The 22,098-nt window shown below is 45.3% G+C and overlaps 1 protein-coding gene across 2 annotated transcripts in view; it reads left to right on the top strand.

Annotated features, from left to right (window-relative positions):
- Window positions 1–22,098, top strand: part of EML1 (EMAP like 1) — a 178,768-nt gene that overhangs the window by 82,269 nt on the left and 74,401 nt on the right. For both annotated transcript variants that reach the window (XM_029951623.1, XM_029951622.1), the window contains exon 2: window positions 21,567–21,749. In XM_029951623.1, the coding sequence (XP_029807483.1) occupies window positions 21,567–21,749 (183 nt within the window). The remainder of the gene's footprint in view (window positions 1–21,566; window positions 21,750–22,098) is intronic.

The following is a 22,098-nucleotide window of genomic DNA, read 5'->3' as shown; positions in this document are numbered from 1 at the left end:
GATGCCAGAGAGGGAAAGTGAGTCAGGAACAGAAGGTGTGTGAGAGCTGGGTGGCGAGCGGGGATGTGCAACAAAACAAAGAACTGTGTGTCGACCGGGAACAGAATGTGATTGTGGCTCAAAGCATCGGAGAAGGCTATTCAAGGTGGTTCCAGATGCGGCTTTCACTGAGCGGAGAGTGTCAGGAGATTCACCCGTTTGCTTTTTTTTCATGCTGAGCCAGGCTCCGTACACGACTGGGTGCAGAATAAATGCGGCAGTGCCAAGCGCTCGTGGTCCTTCCCCACGGAGACCCGTTCAGCAGCCCAGAAATAGGACCAGCCAGACCCAGTGGGGACCCCTGTGTAGTGTCCGGACCTGGAAGGCGCGATACTGTGAATCCCATTTTTGTGGACTGAATTGTGTCCCCTTCCCACAACTCGTGTGCTGAAGTTCTAACCTCTAGCACCTCAGAAGGTGGCTCGATTTGGAGACAGGGTCTTTAAAGGGTGATCCGGGGGCGCCTGGGGGGCTCAGTCGGTTAAATGTCCGACTTCGGCTCAGGTCATGATCTCACAGTTTGTGAGTTTGAGCCCTGCATTGGGTCTGTGCTGACAGCTCAGAGCCTGGAGCCTGCTTCAGATTCTGTGTCTCCTTCTTGCTCTCTGCCTCTTCCCCTGATCATGCTCAAACTCTCTCTCTCTCAGAAATAAATAAACATGTAAACAAGTAATTAAGGTTAAATGAGATCACCGGGATGGGCGCCGATCAGCTTTGCTGGCGTCCTGTACAGAGGGGAGATGAGACCACAGACGTGCACAGGTGTGCAGACACGGGGACAGAGTCGCACCTGTAAGCCAGGGAGAGAGACCTCAGAGGAATCCAGCCCCCAACAGCACCTTGATCTTGGACTTCCAGCCTCCAGGACACTGAGGAAATATTGTTTAAGGCCCCCAGTCTGTGGTCCTTTGTTAAGGCAGCCCTGGGAGACCTACCCACCCTAGTGAGGCTTCTGGACCGTTCCGCACGGGCACTGTGATGCCCCCGCAGAGAGCCTGGCCCTGGGGCCCACGGGGCTCGTGTGCTGTGTGAACATGACCGAGCTCTCCCCCTCTCCTGGACCCTCACCTGGGAAGAGGAAGGCGTTGACGTTGCTGGTGTGCCTCCAGGCTGGCTATTGAATCCTGGGCTCATTTCATGGATGTCTGATAGTTACAGTTCTTTTTCTGGATAGTTCCAAATCGTCATGTGCTCCTTATCCACCAGTATTTATTTCATTTTCGTGGTTTAAAAAATAGATGTCCAAGCTCAACACTATTGTTTAGAATTGGACGCTTCTTTGAAGGCCATTTTTGCTTCTGTTTGGCAAACTTCATTGGACCCTGTATTTATTTATTATTTTTTCAAAAAAGATTTTTAATGTTTGTTTTATTTTTGTGAGAGAGAAGGACAGAGCATGAGCAGGGGAGGGACAGAGAGAGAGGGAGACACAGAATAGGAAGCAGGCTCCAGGCTCTGAGCTGTCAGCACAGAGCCCAATGCGGGGCTTGAACCCGCGAACTGTGAGATAGTTACCTGAGCTGAAGTCAGATGCTTAACCCACTGAGCTACCCAGATGCCCCACTTGGTGGCCATTTGTAAATTTTTGGAGAAATGTTTATTGAAGTCCCTTGCCCATTTTTAAAAAATTGAGTGTTATCAAACGAAATGGTTGAAACTTTATAAAGTGTGCTCCTAGAAAATGTGTCCTCCTCCTGGTACTTGGCCCTTGGAGAAGTGTATTCTCTAAGGTCCACATGGACAGAGTCATTTTAATTATCTCCCGTTCTTCCCCCTTCCCAGTCTCTTGGCTTTCTCCCACCTTTTTCTACTATTCGCGTTTCAGATTAAACTTGAAATCGATCTCGAATAAAGAATCAAACTGCGTTCTTTATTCACTTTGGAAATGCTACAGCTCAACTGCACCAGTGTCCTTTTCACATGCATTTATGAAACTAGAGAACTCATACCATTATTACAGAATTCGTATTATTCAAAAACACCCATTAAAAGTGATAAAGTTACAAAAACGTACTCTGAGCAGTATTTCCCCTACGTATTTTGGTTGGGCTTGGAAGCAGGGTTTTGAACGTGGAGATGCAGATGTCTTCTTGGCCAGATCTGAATGCTCAGCCCCGTGGGTTGGTAGGGTGTTCGATGTCAGTATCCCCCTGTGAAGGTCAGTAATGCGGCATCCTGTACCCCCAGCCCCAAGGGCTGCTCCCGCGTGACCCTCAGCAGCTGTGAGCCTGGGGTTGTATCGTTTGTGGAATTTGGAATGAGCCATTTCCAGTGGGGTTTTATTTATTTTTTTTATTTTTATTTTTATTTTGAGAGAGAGAGAGACAGACCAAGCAGGGAAGGGTCAGAGAGAGAGGGAGACACAGAATCTGAAGACAGGCCCCAGGCTCTGAGCTGTCAGCACAAAGCCCGACGCGGGGCTTGAACCCACGAACTGTGAGATTATGACCTGAGCCAAAGTTGGACGCTTAACCAACTGAGCCACCCAGACGCCCCTCCAGTGGGATTTTAAAAGCTAATCTAAGAGGCATCTGGTGGCTCGGTCAGTTGGGCATTTGACTTTGGCTCAGGTCATGACTTCCCAGTTCGTGAGTTGGAGCCTTGCATTGGGATCTTTCTCTCTGCCCCTCCCCTGCTGGCAATCAGTCTCTCTCTGTCTCTCAAAAATAAATAAACGTTAAATTTTTTTTTAATATTTTCCTTTTATTTTTCCAAGAAAAAAAAGTCTGCTATCACTTTTAGGTTCAGAAGTATTCTATCTTTTTTCCTTTCTTTGTTTAAACTGAGATTTTTTTTTCTTTTCTTTTCTTTCCTTTCCTTGCCTTGCCTTTCCTTTCCTTTTCTTTTTTCTTTTTTCTTTTTTTTTTTTTTTTTGCATCCTGCCTCATTCCATGGAGTGTTTTTGGTTATCTTTTAACATGTGAGTGTTTTGAGTGGGTTTTCTGGAATCATTAAGATTTTTTTCCCTTTTTTACCTTTTATACTGAAAGATGGCAGGGTTTGTTTTTTGTTTGTTTTTGCTGCTTCCTTCTTAAAAACAGACACTTTCTGGAAGTGTCATTGACATACAATAATCTGAATGTATTTTAAATGAACGGTTGTGTAAGTGTCGACGTATGCGTGTGTCTGTGAAGCCGGAGCCACAATAAGGAGAATCATCATCATCATCTTCCAAAGTTTTTGTGCCCCTTTATCGATCCCTTTCTCCCCCCTCGCCCCCACTTCCAGCCACTGACCTCTGTCACTGTAGGTTGATCTGCCTCTCGTGTCATTTTATATAAGCAGAATCACACAGCATGTCCTCTATGTTCTGGCTTCTTTGGCTGAGCGTCATTACTCTGAGGTTCGTCCATGCTGTTGCTTGTGTCAGTGTTAAAGTGTTTGTATTACTGAGTCGTGTATCCCTTACATGCCCATATTACAGTGTGTGCATTCACTTGGTGATGGACATTTGGACTGTTTCCAGTTTGGGGTGATTACAAACCCGGCAGCTCTGACCTTTTGTGTCCAAGAGTTTGTGTGTGCCTATGTTTTCATTTCTCTTGCATAAACACCTAGGAGTGGAATGGTTGGACCAAACAGTGGGTGCAGGTGTAACTGTTTTCCAGAGTGGTTGTACCATTTTGCATTCCCACAGGGTCCCATCAGGGGTCTTGATGGAGTTGCTCCACGTGCTAACCCATGCTTTTTGGTAATGTATCTACCTGATTTTGACATTAGAGTAATTCTGACGTATAGATGAATTGAGAAATGGTCCCTCTCTACAATTGTCTGCAAGGGTTTGTATATAGTTTATATTATTTCTTCCTGAAATGGTTGGTGGAATCCACCAGTAAAGTTATCTGGGTATGGAGTTTTCTTTGTGGAAAGGTTTTCCACTGTAAATTTGGTCTCTTTAATACAACTATTTAGAGAATCCGTGCATTCTCTCATGAGCTTTGGTAGTTTTATCTTTCAAAGAACTTGTGTATTTCATCTAAGTTCTTGAGTTTATTGGTACAAAGTTGTTCTTATTATTCCCTTGGTGTCCTCTTAGTGTAGGCCAGAGTGATGTTACCTCTCACTCCTGATACTAATATTTTGTCCCCTTTTTCTTTCCTTCCTGAGTAATTTGGCTGCTGGTTTGTCCATTTTAATTATTGTCCCCAAGAACCACCAGTTGGTTTCATGGATTTTCCCTACTGTTTCTTTGTCTTCTTTCATTGATTTCTACACTAAAGTGTGTTACTTCCTTTCTTCTGCTTCCTTTGGGTTTCCCAAGGAGAAGCTGAGGCCATGTTCCTTCACCTCCTCCTCTCCTTTGTCCTTCTTCTTTTTTAATGTAGGTTTTTAGTGCTATAAAATTCTAAGAACTTAGAATTTTAGCCTCATTCCACAAATTTTGATAGGCTGTGTTTTCATAGTTATTCACTTAAAAATACTTTCTAATTTTCCTTTCTATCCAACTGCAGGTAATTCTTGTGACAGTTTGTAAGATCTACATCTAATTTTTTTTTCATATGGGCATCCAATTATTCCAGCACCATTTGTTCAAAGTACTGTCCTTTCTCCATAGAATTGCTTTGCTCTTTTGTCAAAGACTGACGGACTGGCTTTGAGTGGTCTGTTTCCGGGCTCTGTTCTGTTCCATTAGACTCTGTGTCTATTCTTTTACAATAACATGATGTCTTGATTGCTGTGGTTTTATAATGACTCATAAAGCCAGGTAGTATTTTCTTCAGTATTGTGTTGGCTATTCTGGGTCTTTGGCCTTTCCAAATAAACTTTAGAATCAGTTTGTTGATACTCACAAAACAGCAGACTAGAATTATGGTTGGGAGTATATTGAATCTAGAAATCAACTTGACATTGATTGAATTGACATTATAACAATATCGGGACTTCTAATCCATGAACATGGAATATCTCTCTATTTCTTTAGATCTTTTAAAAAATTTCTTTATAGTAATTTTATAGCTTTCTGCATATAGATCCTGTAGCTCTTTTGCCAGACTTACACTTACATATTTCATTTGGGGGGCATTATTATCAATGACATTGTGTTCTTAATTTCAAATTCCACTTGTTCATTGCTGGTGTGTAGGGGAGCATTGACTTTTGTATATTAACCTTGTATCAAGTAGCTTTGTTATCATCACTTATTAGGTCTAGGAATTTGTTTGTTGATTCATTCGAGCTTTCTACATAGACAATCATGTCATCTGCAAACAGTTTTATTTCCTCTTTCCCAATTTGTATACCTTTTACTTCCTTTTCTTGTCTTCTTGAACTTGCTAGGACTTTCAGTGTGATGCCCAGCAGGCGTGGTAAGAGGGACATGCCTGCCTTGTCCTCGCTGCCAGTTCCTCATCGTTAAGTGTGGTGTAGCTTTGGGCTTTTAGCAGGTGCTCTTTATCAAGTCGAGGACATTCTGTATCCCTAGTTGGCAAGATTTTCTCTTCATTACTGGTCTTAAGCAATTTGATTTTGCTCTGCCATGGTATGATTTCCTCCGTGTTTGCTGTGCCCAGGATTTACCGATTCTATTGATCTGTGAATTTATAATTTTTATCAAATTTGGAAGAACTTGAGGCATTATTTCTCCCAATTACTTTTTGTCCCCCCCCCCTTCCTTTAGGGACTGGAGTTACATAGAGATCGGCACACTTGAGGTTTTTCTATAAACTCCCTGGTGCTCTGTTCTCATATTCTCTCCCTCTCTCCCCATGTCTCTGCCTCTCTTCCAACCTCCTTCTGGTCTGTTTTCTCTCTGCATTTCATTTTGGATAGTTTCTGTTGCTTTTTCTTTTTAATTTTTTTAAAATGTTTTTATTTTTGAGAGAGAGAGAGACAGCATGAGCAGGGGAGGGTCAGAGGGAGAGGGAGATACAGAATCTGAAGACAGGCTCCAGGCTCTGAGCTGTCAGCACAGAGCCCAACACAGGGCTTGAACTGACGAACTGTGAGATCGTGACCTGAGCTAAAGTCAGATGCTTAACTGACTGTACCACCAGGTGCCCCTCTGTTGCTATTTCTTCATGAGTACTAAGGTTTTCAGTTAATCTCATCTAGTGAATTGTAGTTTTCATCTCTAGAAGTTTGACTTTTTAAACAGCTTTTTAAATATGTATCTCTTGATGTGTCTGACATAGTCCATCTTTCCTCTGACTTTGGTACATAAAATAAGGTTACAATAACTGTTCTGTTATCCTTGTCTGCTATTTTGTCATCTCCATCATTTCTGGCTGAGCTTGCAGGGTTGATTCTTTTCCTTATGACGGGTCATATTTTCCTGCTCCCTTGAATGTCTGGTCCTCATTTTGTCATGGATACCAGATATGAATTCGACCTTGTTGGGAGCTAGATAATTTTATATTCCTATAAATACTTTAAGCTTTGTTCTGGGATGTGGTTAAGGAGAAGGAGTGTGGTCCTTTCGAGTCCTGCTCTTGAGCCTTGTTAGGAGGGGACCAGCCTCTTAGTCTAGGGCAGATCCTTTGAGTCCTACACCCAATGCCTGTGGATTTTGTAGCTGTCCCCCCGGCTGATGGGGACAGGAGCTCCTCCCAGCCCTGTGCAGGCTCTGGGGGTTGTTCTCGCCATTCTGTGTGAGTGGTTCTTTTCTCAGCCCAGGGTTGCTTCCTCGCACACAAGTGCCGATCAGTACCCAGCTGAGACTCCCGGATCTTCTCTGCAGATTTCCAAAGTGTCCTCTCTTGTGGCTCCGTCCTCTGCAGTGTGCTGCCTGTGAACTCACGGCTTTTCTGGACCTCCAGCTCTGCCTCCCCAGCTTAGGGAGGTTCCTTCCCTGCGTCACTTCCGGGAAGCTCCGGGCTGTCTCCAGGGCAACTGTAGGTCACTCTGTGTCTTCCCACCTCTGAGCAATCACTGCCCCTCATTGTCCTCTGTCCAATGTCTTGAAGACCCTTGTATGACACATTTAGGCTGCTTCTTTGAGCTGTTTTGGGTAGGATGGCACATACGGTGCCTGGAACTCCATCTCAGCGGAAGCGGAAGTCGATGGCATTTTAGAAACAAAAGAAAGGTAGTTATATAATATCGATTTTAAAAAAGGACAGAAAAAGCATTTCACAGTAACAGCAATAGTCAGCAAAAGAATGTGGGTGGTGGAGGGCTCAGATGTCCGCTGAGTTCTAGCCCCAGAGCATTGGGGCCCCACTTTGTGATAGGAAACTACAAGAGAAGGCTTAGAATGAAAATCTAGGTATTTTCAGTTTTAATGTCTTCCAAGAATGAAGCCTCTCTACTGACTTATCCTGAAGACCGACCGCTAGCGTCAGTGTGTTGTAGAAAGTTTTATCTTGGGGAACCAAGTACGTGGCTTTGGCCCCATTCATGGATTTTCAACTACTTAAACTTTGTTCTTCTGACTTTCACCCCAACTATTGGAGGACAGGCTCTCACATGAGGGAACATTGACTGAAACTAATGGAAACTGTCCAGTCAAGAAGATGACCAGTGTTGTGGGTAATGGAACCATAAGTACTTTAAATGGAAAAATCGTATAGTCATGGAAATTAATACAAAAATAAGATTAGCATTTGTTTTTATTCTCTTTGCTGAAATGTTTTGAAACCATCATATCGAACAGAAATTTATTGAAGTGACCTTTTTAGATACTTTTTGGTTAAGTTCATTTAGGACCTGACCACATCTCATGAACAACGGAGGTGCCTGAGTGGCTCAGTTGGTTGAGCATCCAACTTCCGCTTAAGACATGATCTCATTGTTCATGAGTTCAAGCCCCGTGTTGGGCTCTCTGCTGTCAGCACAGAGCTTGCCTCAGATCCTCGGTCCCCCTCGCTCTCCGCCCCTCCCCCACTCTCAAAAATACACATTAAGAAACAAAAAAATAAAATTAGATGCGGACAACAAATGTAGCAAGTTATATTGGAAGAGTCTCCTAGTAAAATGGAAGTTAGGTGGTGGCTTAGGTCTTTCTCAAGGTCTACGTTATGCTCGTTATCTTGTCTGTTCTCCCCTTCCCACCTCCATGATTAAAAAAAAATTTTTTTAATGTTGATTTATTTTTGAGAAAGAGAGAAACAGAGGACAAGCAGGCGAGGGGCAGAGAGGGAGACACAGAATCGGAAGCAGGCTCCAGGCTCCGAGCTGTCAGCACAGAGCCCGACGTGGGACCCGAACCCTGTGAGATCATGACCTGAGCCAAAGTCGGTGTTTAACCAACCAAGTCATCCAGGTGCCCCTCCCCCTCCATGATTTTAATCTTTCCTTCTGTGGTTGGGGCTGGCAGTCCTGTGAGACTTCTGTTCCTCCTCTTCCTCCTCTTCCTCCTCTCCCCCGACCCCCAGCTGCCCCCGGGCTGTGCCCTCCTGCCTCAGCGCTCCTCAGGCTGCTGGACGTGAGAACAAAAGCCAAGTGTTAAAGCACATTCCCTCACCCCTTATTGGGAGTTTCTTTTCTGCTCAACGGCAGGATCTCTTGTTTGCTTTAAAACTGTAAAGTGGGGGGGGGGGGGCCTGAACGGCTCAGTCCATTAAGTATCTCACTCAATTTTGGCTCAGGTCGTTTGTAAGATTAAGCCCTATGTCGGGCTCTGTGCTGACAGTGCTGAGCCTGCTTAGGGTTCTCTCTTCCTCTTTCTACCCTTACCCTTCCCTCTCAAAATAAATAAACAAACTTTAAAAAACCCTGTAAAGTGGAAGAAAAGAAGTAACAACCATAAAGCATCTAGGTCTTTTAGTCTCTTAACAGAAATGAGAAACAGAATCGCTTCTGCAGAGGCAGGGTGTGTGTGTGTGTGTGTGTGTGTGTGTGTGTGTGTGTGTGTGTGTGTAGTATTAAATAATCATTTCAGAGATTCAAGGGGGGCACCTGGTGGCTCAGTTGGTTAAGCGTCTGACTCCATTCCCGTTATGATCTCTAGGTTCGTGGGTTTAAGCCCCAGGTCCGGCTCTGTGCTAACAGCTCATAGCCTGGAGCCTGCTTCAAATTCTGTGTCTCCCTCCCTTCCCTGCTCATGCTCTGTCTCTCTCTCTCTCTCCCTCTCCCTCCCTCTCTCTCTCTCAAAAATAAATAAACATAAAAAAAGTTTTAATGAAAGATTTCAAGGAATCTCAGGGCTGCATGGGAAGCCTGATGACTCTGGTTAGGCAAGATGAAATTAGAGTATATTTCAAGATACAGTAATTTCTAAATGCTCCGCAGGAGAACGTCAAGGCTCTTCTTTCCATGAGGGATCCTTCCAGCCTCTTTGCCTCATTCATTATTCACTAGTTGAAACCCAGCGGCTCCCCTGAGGTCCTGCTCTTCCCCCTTCTCCTGTGAGATGGTCCAGGTGTGTGGAGTCCTCACATTGCATCCCTACTGGGCTTTTTGCCAAGCCTGGGGCTGGGGGCAGAGCACGGACTATAATTGCTCCCTCATCTGGGTTCCTGTCCCTCTGTGGTGGCTGTTTGGTGGCTGGTCTCCTGTGCTCGCCCAAGCAGGCTGCAGTCAGGGAGGTCGTCGTGTTGATAGCATCACCCTGTCCCAGGTCTGGCCCCGACGGGTGCCCGGGGACGTTTGCTGAACTGGACGAAAGCCTGTTAGCTTTAAACCTCTATGCCATCGCAATCCAGACTCAAGAGGCTCCGCCCAGGTTCCTTTAATCATAGACAATAGCAGCGATTTTGTATCAGTCAAGGGCGACTGTAGATTCACAGCCAAGGACACGAGGGTTAGCGATAGCGTCCGCCACTGGGCGGGGTCAGCTCTTGCAGGACGTGGTCGATTTCAGAGCCGGAGCTTACGTGGCAGGTGCGGCTCAGGGGTGAGCGGGACTCGGAGAGCCTGATGGACCCCAGGGCTCCCAGGAGCACCAGGAGTCTTGAGCAGAAGAAAAGCTGGTGCCCTTCAGCCAGGAGCGGTGAGCAGGGCTGGGAACGTGACAGCAGAACTGGGCTCCGGACCTGAGCATGCCCGGGGCCACGCCGCTTCTTACACTGACTGCTTCTGTTTCTTTTGCTGTGGGATGCTCCAGAGTGGTTCAGGGTGTGGCAGGCGGTGTGATGGAATAATGTGGAAGACCGGCTTTCATTGTTACTGAGTGGTGGTTATTCCTGACTGCCTATGCGATCTAAAATGCTGAAACCTTCTAGTAAGGTCTTTCTCTCTCTCTTTTTTTTTTAAGTTTTTAATATTCATTTATTTTTGAGAGAGAGACAGAGAGCAAGTGGGGGTGGGACAGAGAGAGAAGGGGACACAGAATCCAAGGCAGGCTCCAGGCTCTGAGCTGTCAGCACAGAGCCCGACACGGGCTCGAACCGACAAACTGTGAAATCGTGACCTGAGCTGACATCCAGGGTTGAACGCTTAACCAACTGAGCCACATAGATGTGCCATCTGTATCGTTTTAAATAATTAAAGAACAGAGAGAACATCTCAAGATAAAAGGGACAGAGTCTACGTTAACTTTTTTAAGTGAACAGTCCCCCACCAACCTCCAGGAATGTCACACAGACACCAACATCTCGTATCCCCGGAAGATGTAGAGTCAGGAGGCTGTTTCTCTCTAGATGAGGAGATAGTCACACGAACAGAGGACAAAATGCACTTTCCTGGTCTGTTTGATAGAATACAAGAGATAAGTGACTTGATCTTTTTGCCACTTCTTACTGTAAAACAGTAACTTAACCTAAAAGTCACATCTGCACACGGCCCCTCGGAGATCGAGGGTCAGGGAAGAGCCACAAGGTCATCTTTGTGCCCCTGGAACTGGAGGTGATGGGTGACCCGCCCGGATCTGTGACACCCTTGGAACTCGGAAGCTGGCGTTTGGCTGCCCAGGGGGAGCTGTGGGTGTGACGCTCGGTCCATCCTTCCGCCACTAGCCGTGCGCTCTCGTGGGAGGGCTCGTCCGGGACTGTTCCGTATCCTGCGGCCAGTGTCCTGTTCCTCAGCGTGGTCAGGAGTGCGCCAGAGGCAGAACTGGTCCCTCTTCCTCCAGCGCAGACCACTGTTGTGGACCAAGCACCACACGGTACTTGCAGAAGTTCAGTACCTATTGTTACCGCTGATTTCACTGAAGGTCGGTGTTGGCTTTTTGTGCCTCTATGAACAACGGTATTCACAGCATCGAGCAACGGTGATACTGAACTACCGTTTGTGTCGAGCGTCCGTTTGCCATCACCGTGTTGGGCGCTCACGTACGTTACCCTCACAAGAACGTCCGAAGGCGGGCAGTATTCTTCCTGGACTGTTGGGGCCATTCGCCAAGACCGTACCCTGCACAGTCTGAACTCCGGAGCGGTGCTCTTCCTCGAATCCCAGGGCCGGGGCCGTCGAGAACAGGTTACACTGTTTGCCAGCCCTCCTGAGAAGGAGTTTTCTGAACTGTGGGAGGACCTGGACAGAATGCCGAGAAGGTCCGCCGCGGTGGAGGATACAGAGGCCCTCCCTGTGCACTCAGCCAGCTGACACAGCCGCGTCATGGGCTTCAGGCCACCGCGGGTTTGGTTCCACCTCAGATGAAGTCGTGTCGGTCGCTCTGCAGCCTGAGGCGGAGGCGAGGGGCGCTCCACCTGCCGCGTGGGCCCGGACCCCCACGCCCGCCGCCGGAGGCGAGCGGGTGCACAGGTCCAGCCGTAGTTCTGGTTCACGCAGAAGTTTAAAAAAACCCAAGAGGTGAAAATATAAAGAATATAAAGGTCTTTTTCAAACCTCCCTCTAACTCCGCAAAGTATAACAGTGCCAGACAAGAATGCGAAAACTTTGAAAAAAGAGATGAAGCTGTTCAGTGGGTAACGCTGTTTTAATGACCTCTGCGGGTGAGGTTAGAGCTACGGGAATGGCCAGTACTTTAAACATAACGTGCGGACGCCTGGGTGGCTCAGTCGGTTGAGCGTCCGGCTTCAGCTCAGGTCACGATCTCGCGGTTCATGGGTTCAAGCCCCGGGTCGGGCTCTGTGCTGACACCAGCACAGAGCCTGGAGCCTGCTTCAGATTCGGTCTCTCTCTCTCTCTCTGCCCCTCCTCCACGCATGCTCTGTCTCTGTCTCTCTCTCAAAAATAAATTTTAAAAAATAAGGAAATAAAATACATAACTTGGGGCACCTGAGTGACTCAGTTAGTTAAGCTTCTGACTTGATTTTGGCTCAGGTCATGATCTCACAGTTCATGACTTCAAGCCCCACATCGGGCTCTGTGCCGACTATGCAGAGCCTGCCGGGGATTCTCTCTCTCCCTCCCTGTCTATCTTCCCTGCCTGCCCCTGCCTGCACTCACGCACGCTCTCTCTCAAAAACAAATAAATAAACCTAAAAAATCTTAAGAAAATAAAATACATAACTTGCTAGAGTGTTATTCATATGGATTCCCAATCGGATGAGGTTTTCCTTGATGAGATGCCCTTGCCCATCTTGTGCCCCAGAATCCTGTGAGATGGTCAGAGGCTGGAAATGCCTTGTGTTGACTAGACCAAGATGTGGGTTTTGTTTTTTATTTTGCCAATCAGGTTTTTTGTTGTTGTTGTTGTTGTTGTTGTTGTTTTTGCGAGTTGAATTTGTAAAGTCATTTGAACACTAGCCTTTTCTATACCCACGAAGGTTGGGAATGGCAGACAGCTCGCACTGCTGCCAAGAAGCCCTCCAGTCTGTTCTGGAGAGGAGCTACCTGAGGAGCAGAACTGAGACCATCCGTACAGGGCAGGGCGGCGGCTCTGGCGGGATGTGCAGAGCGCTGGGGTGATGTCACGTCTTGCAAATAGACGTTCTCTTAATCAGACAGATTTTCAGGTTTAAAAAATTTTTTTAATATTTATTCATTTTTGAGAGAGGGCGACAGTGTGCAAGCAGAGGAGAGAGAGAGGGAGACACAGAATCTGAAGCAGCTCCAAGCTTCCAGCTGTCAGCACGGATCCTGACGCGGGGCTCGAACTCATGAACTATGACAGCATGACCTGAGCTGAGGTTGGACACGTAACCGACTGAGCCCCCAGGCGCCCCTGGACTTTTCAGTTTTTAGTCACTTGTGTTGGAAGACAGATACTGAGCTGGTCGGGGTTTTGTGCTTTGGGTTTGGGGGACTTTTTTTAGGTAAAATATTAAAATTAGATTTTTTCCTGTATAAATTTGGCAGTATAATTAAAATAGAATCTGATTTATGCACATTCATGAAAGCCATCTATAGAGCAAACTGAGGCCATAATGATGCTATTTTGCCATGTAAATTTCTAGGGGTGTGTGTGCGTGTGTGCGCGTGCATGTGCACGTGTGTGTGCGCAAGGTGGCGTGGTAGCAGCCAGCTTCCTCCTTTTCCGGCCGTGCAGGCCCCCGCTGCGAGTGTGGGCCGCCTCTCACGGCTGCTCTCTGTGCAAACGGCCCCCGTCTCACAGAACTGCATGCTTCGATGTGCCAGATTCTTTCATGACTTAGGAAACACTTATTATTAATAAAGCACTAATTTCTAAATACTTTTTAAATATTTATTTATTTTTGAGCAAGAGTAAGCAGGGGAGGGGGAGAGGAGATCTGAAGCGGGCCCCGTGCTGTCGGCACAGAGCCTGATGTGGGGCTCGGACTCACTAACCGCGAGATTGTGACCTGAGCCAAAGTCGGATGCTCAACTGACTGAGTCACCCGGGTGCCCCTCAAATTAATGTTTAGTGCTATTTTGCATAACAGTGTTCAGACAACACAAAGGAGTTTTGAAGGAAATATTAAGTTTGGTGACTTTATCAGTGATCATTATTGACAACAACAGTGGCCTGATTGTAGCTAGCATTTATAAAGCATTTACAGTATGCAAAACCATATCCTAAGAGCTCTACATGTATTAACTAATTGGAGAGTACGGCAACCTGCTGAGGTAGACTACGGTTGTTGCCCCTGTTTACCAGTGGGGAAACTGAGGCATGTGGCGACTCAGTACCTTGCCCTATGTCACACAGCTCGGAAGTGGTAGGGCTGGGATTGGACCCATGTGACCAGATGTCAGAGGCCACACTCCTGGTGACTAGCCCACATGTCCCTCCTCTGCAAATCCTCTCCAACACGAATTTGGCTGTAGAATGGCTTCTCCCAGTCCTTTTCCTGAGGCCGGAGACCCTCCCAGTGAGGTCTGAGTGGTGCCGGCCCCCATGTGACAGTTGCTACTTGGCTTGCCCTGACTTCTTTTATTCACAAGTTAAAAGATTTTATTCAGGGGCGGGGGGAGTCTGAGTGGCTCAGTTGGTTAAGTGACCAACTTCAGCTCAGGTCATGATCTCACAGTTTGTGGGTTCAAGCCCCACGTCGGGCTCTGTGCTGACAGCTCAGAGCCTGGAACCTGCTTCAGATTCTGTGTCTCCCTCTCTCTCTGCCCCTCCTGTGCTCACACTCTGCTTGTTTCTCTCAAAAATAAATAAACATAACAAAATATTTTATTCAGCTCTTTCCTTGATTCTCGGGGGGCAGACAGAGCAAACCTGCCTTTGTATCCCCTCCCCCACTTCTCCCTCTGGTTGGCGTGACCTGATGAAGAGGGACTTTCCTGATTTCCCATCTAGGTCAAGGGACAACTTGTAGAACTTAAGGGTGCTCTCTTTCTAGCGGGCAGCAGGTGTTTTCATTGGAATCTGTCTTTGCTCAGATCTCAAGGTACAATATCCACCAGCCTCAACAAGCCAAATGGCAGCCCCTAACTGACAAAGCCAATGGGTAGACCTTAACTCTCTCGGACTCCCCGAAAGTTATTTTATTTTCTATGTTAACATTCAATAGATGTGCTTTTTGTTCTTGGAGACAATTCTATGTATCTTCACACAATACAGACCATCACCGTCAGGATACAGAACACATCCATCATTCCCCAAAACTATGGAGTGCTGTGCCCTTCCCCCAACTTTTGGTAACCCCCGATCTGTCCTTCTTCACTGTAGTTTTGTCTTTTGGACAATGTTGCATAAATGGAAGGACACAGCATGTCACCTTAGGAGACTGGCTTCCTTCATTCAGCATCATACCCGCGGGATCCACCCAGACCCCTTTATCACTAGTTAACTTCCTTTTCTATCACTCTGAGGAGGTGTCACAGTTTATGCGTTCACCAACTTCTTAAAATTAAAAAAAATTTTGTTTTTAATTTTATTTTTGAGAGAGAGAAAGACAGCATGAGCAGGGGAGAGTCAGAGAGAGAGGGAGACACAGAATCTGAAGACAAGCCTTAGGCTCCGAGGTAGCTGTCAGCACAGAGCCAAGCACAGGGCTTGAACCCACAAACCGTGAGATCATGACCTGAGCTGAAGTTGGACGCTCAACTGACTGAGCCACCCAGGTGCCCCTTGTTCACCAATTGAAGGACAGTTGAGTTGTTTCCAGTTTTTACCGCTTCCAACGTTTGTGTACAGGCTTTTTACGAACGTGGGTGTTCATTTCTCTAGTGAGTCTTGATCACATGCTATGTGTATATTCAACTTTATAAGAAACTGCAAAACCATTTTCTGGAGTGAGTATCCCATTTTATGTGTTCACCAGCAGCGTAAGAGGGTTTCATGTGCCCCATTTTCTCACGCATCTTGTTTGGTTGGTGGTGTGTATTTTGTCCATTCTAATGGGTGTGTAATGATATCTCACTGTGGTTTGAATTTGCATTCCCCTAATGGCCAGTGATACTGATCGTCTTTTCATGTGCCTGTTTGCAGTTTAGTAAAGTGTCTATGCAGCTCTTTTGCCCTATTTTTTAATTGGGTTGTTTCTTTTCTCACTGTTGGGTTTTAAAAGTTCTTTGTCTCCATCAACAGTGAGAGGTAAAAAAGACATAGTCGCCAGTATTCCCAACAGAAACAATATGAATCCTACTTAGGAGCATAGAGAATGAAGTATTTAGTTCTTGGAGGGCAAGGAGTGTGAGGAAAGATAACTTGCCAAATTTGATTTCTTTGGAGAGATAGGTCTGTGATGTATTTTTAAAGAGTTATACAGTGCTCTCCTCATGGGATCTGTTAAGTTCTACGCATATGTGAATACTTGATGAGTTCTCTGGGTTGTCAGGTATTTATTTTCTGTTATTCCATCTCAGAAGTGCCGGAGACACACTTGAAAAATATTTCTGTGCATGAAACCATTATCTGTAACTTAGAACATCGACACAACTTGAATTTAGGGGCCTGACAGATTTATATCCAGTAAACAGAGATTACAAAATCGTAAATTTCAATTTCAAAGCCCACCATTACCTGAGACTTCTTATGATTCCCAGTTCCCATGCCTGTGTTTCAGTGTTTTTTGTTGCCTGGAATGCTATTTTTCTTTTTCTACGTAAATGTTTTTATTCATCAAGGCCAACCCCTACTTGCTCCTGTTTTCTGACATAAAATCCAAATACCCATTTACCCATCTGTTCATCCATTTACCAAATATTTATTGAGTTCCTTCTCTGTGATACACATTGGTAAGATAGAGCAGTGAGCCAGAAGAAAAGATTTCTGCTTTCATGGAGTTTACATTTTATTGATGTTCTCACAGAGCCTTCTTCTGATTTCATTGATTTTCTTCATTCTTTGTCCATGTTTCATACCATTGACTTCATCTCTTTTATTTCCCTTCTTTTTGCTTGATTTTGTTTTAATGTGCTCTTCTTTTTCTACTTAATGTGAAAGCTGAGAATCATTGATTTGAGGATTCCCTCCTTTGCTAACAAAGAGATCATAAAGCTATTAATTTTCCTCAGAGACCTGCTTTAGCTGTAACCCACACATTTGGAAATGTTACACTTTCACTATCATTTAATTAAAAATATCTTCTAATTTGTCCTGTGATGTTATCTTTGACTTAATGGTTATTTACAAGTGTGCTGTTTAATTTACAAGTAGTAGGGGATTTCCTGGTGGTCTTGTTTTTGATTTCTAATTTAATGCCACTGGGGTCAGAGAACATACTTTTCCAGTCCAGAACATGATATGTCCTGATAAATGTACCATGCGCACTGCCATTGTTGAGGGTGTTGTTCCATATATATCAATTAAATCAAAGTGGTTTATAATGCTGTTCAAACCTTCTATGTCTTTAGTAATTTTTTACAATTGTCCTATCAGCTGCTGAGAAAGGAGCAATGGAATCTTCCGGAATAATTGTGGAATTGTCTTTTTCCCACCTTAATTCTGGCAATTTTTGCTTCATGTACTTTAAATCTCTGTTGTTATGATTGTCTTGTCTTTCTGATAAATTGATCCTGTTTTCACTATGAAATGATCCTCTTTATCTCTGGTAATACATTTTATTTGGCGTCTATGTTACCTGATTATTAATGTTGCCACTCTAGCTTTCTTATGCTTTCTGTTTGCGTCCTATGTCTTTTTCTCCATTCATTCATTTTCAGCCCATCTGCGTCTTTGTATTTAAAGTGTGTATCTTGTAGACAGCATATAGTTGGGTCTTGCTTTTTTTCCCCTGACATTCTTGGACATTTAATTGATATGTTTATTGAAATTATTGTATTAATATGATATTAATGTAACTATTTCCATATTAGGTTTGGGTTTATCATTTTACTTTTTTTTCCTATTTGTCTACTTTTTGTTCCTCTCTCCCTTTTTTCTCTCCTTTGGATTATTTGAATACAAAATTTCAGTGTAATTTTTTTTTAACCCATACTTATTTGCATTATTATTTACTAGTTCCCTGGGGATTAAAATCTACATCTTTAACTTTTCACAGGTCCCTTACAATTAATAATGTACAATATTAAAATCTTATGTAAAACATTAAAATATTATAGATCCATATCTTCCCCATCCTTTATGTTATGGTTGTTTATGTATTACATGTACACACCTATAAATCTTCGCAGTGTTATAATTTTCATCTTCACAGGTTTAAAGGTTTTTAAGAGCATGAACAGGAAACTGCAAATAGAAAAAAAGTCTTGAACTCATTCAGATATTTATCACTTCTAGAGGTTTTCATCCTTCCTTGAGGGTCTGAGTTTCCGTCTTCTATAATCTCCCTTTACCCTGTCATACTTCTTGTAACATAGATCTGCTGGCAATGAATTCTTTCAGTTTTCATTTATCTGAGAATGCCTTTGTTTTTGTTGTTGTTTGTGTTTGTTTGTTTGTTTTACTTTCACTGTTAGAGGCTATTTTTGCTGGGTATAGAATTCCAGATTGGATTTTTTTCATTTCACACTTTAGAGATGTTGTATTCTCTTCTAGTCTTCGTCCGTGGTCCTTGCCAAGGATAGACTATGTCAGTTTTCTCTTCCCACGTTCAATATGTGCACTTAATCTGGTTATCAGCACTTTCATTATGATACACCTTGAGGTGGCTTTCTTTGTGTTTATTTTGCTTGGTATTTGTTACACATTTTGTTCTTTTCCACTTCTGTCCTTCATCCAATTTAGGAATGGGGGGGGGGCTTTACATTTCAGATTTTTTTCCTGGCTTGTCCTCTTTCTTCTTATATTCCAATTTAGTGTATGTTGGACTGTTTGAGATCATCTAACAAATCCCCAAGGGACTCGGCTAATTTTTTCCCCAATTCTTGTCTCTGTGTCCTTCCCCTTGGATCCTTCCTCGTGCTCCATCCTCAGGTTTGCGTGTCTTTCCTTCATCACGTCCATGCAGCTGCAGCCGTGCAGTGAATTCTTCACTTCAGAAAATCTGTGCTTCAGTTCTTGAATTTCCATTTGGTTCGTTTTTTATTGTTTCTGTTTCTTTGCCGGTACTTCTCACTTCTCCACTGAAATTTTCATTCACTGGAAATAACCTCATTTTCCTTATCTGTTCCAATATTTTGTTCCTTTTGGAGTTGGACTCCATTTATTTTCTTTTCTCTTGAGAATGTGTTCCACTTCTTGATTCTTACATATATTGAGTAATTTTGGAAATTATGAGTTTTAAGTTGTGGATATTTTGTATTCTATGATTTTCCTCTAAGAAGTGTTCTTTCCTTTGTCTTAGTGGCTGCTTTTCTTGGCTGGACTTGAACTGAAAATTGCTTCTTGCACAGTGCCTCCGATCTCAGTTCTGATCTTCTGCTGTTGGCTGTAGCATTGAGTCTATTCTATGTGGGTGCAATCCGCAGGTCAGCCAGACATGAGACAGAGTTTGGGAATCCCCCCTCTGGCTTCTTCCCTTCTGGGATTTCCCCCACTCTCTTTAGGGTTCACAGATTTTGGACTTCATGTCTTGGCTTTCTTAGGACAAGATGGCTGTGGGAGTTTCCCCTGTACCCTCACTCCTACTGTGTGTACTGCTTAGCTCTGGCTAAAAGCCATGGAAAAGGAGTTTTCTTGTATATTTTTCTGAGTGAGCGTAAACTCCCCACCAGAGTTTATAACCTGTGTCTCCTCTCCAGTCCTTCAAGTCGTTGCTTTTTGTGTAATTTCCAGGCTTAAAATTGCCTTCCGTGGGATGGTGCTATCCACAGGTGGTCCATTTTTCCTGGAAGCAGGTGCAACTCCGTGGTGCTTATGTTTTAGTTGGGAGATAGAAGATGAGCAAACAGAGCACAGTGATGCTGTGAAAGAAATAAGTGAGGTTGTTGTGATCGGAGCCCCAGCCTCGGGTAAGGTTGTTAGGAAGGTTCTCCGAAAAGCTCTGTTTGCGCTGACACCTAAGAACAGAAGAAAGAACAAGCGAAAAAGCCTGGTGAGAAATGTTACAAGCGAAGGCAACAGCAGATACCAAAGAGAGAGGTTGGTGTGGTGGAAGCACGGAGTGAGAGAAGGAACGACATGAAATGGTTTGCAGAGGCCAGGAGACCTGTGGGACATAGGAGGCTTGATGCAGAGCTGGCGCTTAATGGCTCTATGCAAGAGACTGGGGTTGCCATCCAGGTAACTGGGTGCTTCCAGGTCCCATCCAAGTAGCGGGCCCTTAACCAGCATGACTGATAGATGGTGTGGTCTTGTTTTGTTCTGCTCTGTTTCTTTAATGAAGTACAATATCGTGTTTATATGGTCTTAGATTCTGCTGTTGCAGCTAACTTCTGTAGCTGTTTCTATCTATCATGTTTTGACTGAATAACAAAGAAGGTTATCCATAATTATCTGAAGACGCCGTTAAAATGCTTCTTCCTTTCCCCGCTACATGTCAGTGTGAGGCCAAGTTTCTTCGTACACGTCAACCAGAATAACACATCACGGCAGACTGAACGCATAAACAAATCCAGTTCTTTTCTAGGAAGTCAGACATGAAAGAAAATTTTTAAAGAGTCAAAGATGTTGATCCTTTCAAAAAATTTTTTTGTTTTTAAAAACAGCAATCTTTCCCATAAAAATGGGTTATTTAATACATGATACTTTTGTTTGTTTGTTTGTTTTTAGCTAAGTCATGCTTACATATTTATAAAATGCCTGTTTTAATTTTCAGGACAGTAGAAATTGATAGACACGATTCTCAGAAACAAAAGGTAGTTGCAGTCCACAGAAATTGTTGCTCATGTCAAGGAGTCAGTAGAAATTGATAGACACGATTCATACAAACAAAAGCTAGTTATGGATCTCAGAAATCGTTGCTCATGTCAAGAATCCTGAGGCCATGGCGTCTGAGAAGTGCCATGTTAAGTGTGTCCTAATTGGGAAAGAGAGTACATTATGCCAGTGGTTTTTCTTTACATCGTGAAATCATTCGTTACGTTTACTTATTTATTGTAAGAGAATGTGAGCAGGGGAGGGGCAGAGAGAGAGGGAGAGAGAGGATCCCAAGCAGGTTCCACACGGTCAGTGCAGAGCCTGATGTGGGGCTCGAACTCACAAACTGTGAGATCCTGACCTGAGCCCAACCAAGAGTCGGACGCTTAACCAACTGAGCCACTAGGGCACCTCAAGCTTTTTTTTTTCTTCAAATTTTTATTTAAATTCCAGTTAGATAGGGTGCCTGGGTGGCTGGGTAGGTTAAGTGTCTGACTTCTGCTCAGGTCATGATCTCAAGGTTCATGGGTTCAAGCCCCGCGTCAGGCTCTGTGCTGACAGCTCGAGCCTGCTTCGGATCCTGTGTCTCCCTCTCTCTCTCTCTCTCTGCTCTTCCCCCATTCACACCATGTCTGTCTGTCTGTCTCTGTCAAAAATAAACATTAAAAAATAAATTCCAATTAGCTAACATACACCGTGACATTGGTATCAGGAGATAGTGTCGTCTCGTGATTATCTGGCCACCCCGTCAGCTAGCGTGGTCAGAACGGAGTGAGAGGGTGATGGCGGGGCTGGGAGGGGGGTGGGGGTGGGCTTCTGCCACGTGTGGGGAGCTGCACGCCGGCCCCTCCTCTGCCGCTGAGGTCTCTGACGTCATGGGAAAGAACACGCGTTGGCCTGTGTCTAGAATAACATAATAGCAATTCAAACCTCAGCTGGAAGGTAAGGAAGAGCACAGACGGAAGGACTCAAGACTAGAGCGGAACGAGGCGTTGCCTTCTGTGCCGCACGGGGCGCCCCGTGGCTTCTGCATGAGCCGGTCGGGTATCGCTTCTCGGCCTTTTGGCTAAGATCAAGTGCACGAGCGCGGTCACCTTCAGTATGTACCGTGTCGGGGCATGCACTCCGGGCGTGCGGGCGGGTCCCAGCTCTCCGGGAGCTCTCGAGAGTCACTTGTCCCTCTCCTTTGGCTTAGATGACAGCGCTTCGGCGGCAAGCAGCATGGAGGTGACGGACCGCATCGCCTCCCTGGAGCAGCGCGTGCAGATGCAGGAGGATGACATCCAGCTGCTCAAGTCGGCGCTGGCCGACGTGGTCCGGCGGCTGAACATCACGGAGGAGCAGCAGGCTGTGCTGAACAGGAAAGGACCTACCAAAGGTGGGTGCTGTCGACGCACGGGGGCAGCCGTAGGCCTGGCGGCGCCGAGGCCGTGGGCACCCTTCAACAGCAGCAGAGACGAGAACCTCAGAAAATCAGGGAACGGCCCTCAGCGGTGCCCGAACCGTCCCACGAGGCGGGACGGCTTCTGTGGGTGGTGGTGTTTTGGCTTGACGTGAGGGGGGCGCTAGCCGGGGGCGTCCACGTGTAGGTGGCCGGTACCTGCCTGTGGAGTGCGGGGTGGGGGTGGGGGGCGTCCACAATGCACGCTGAGGACAAACGTTTATCTTGTAAGGCAGAGCCAAGAACACGGGAACCCCCGTGGTCCTGGGACACCTCGGAGTCGGTT

The sequence above is a fragment of the Suricata suricatta genome, chromosome 9 (assembly GCF_006229205.1).
Source record: "Suricata suricatta isolate VVHF042 chromosome 9, meerkat_22Aug2017_6uvM2_HiC, whole genome shotgun sequence".
Classification (NCBI taxonomy): domain Eukaryota; kingdom Metazoa; phylum Chordata; class Mammalia; order Carnivora; family Herpestidae; genus Suricata; species Suricata suricatta.
This window is presented reverse-complemented; position numbering and strand designations above follow the sequence as displayed.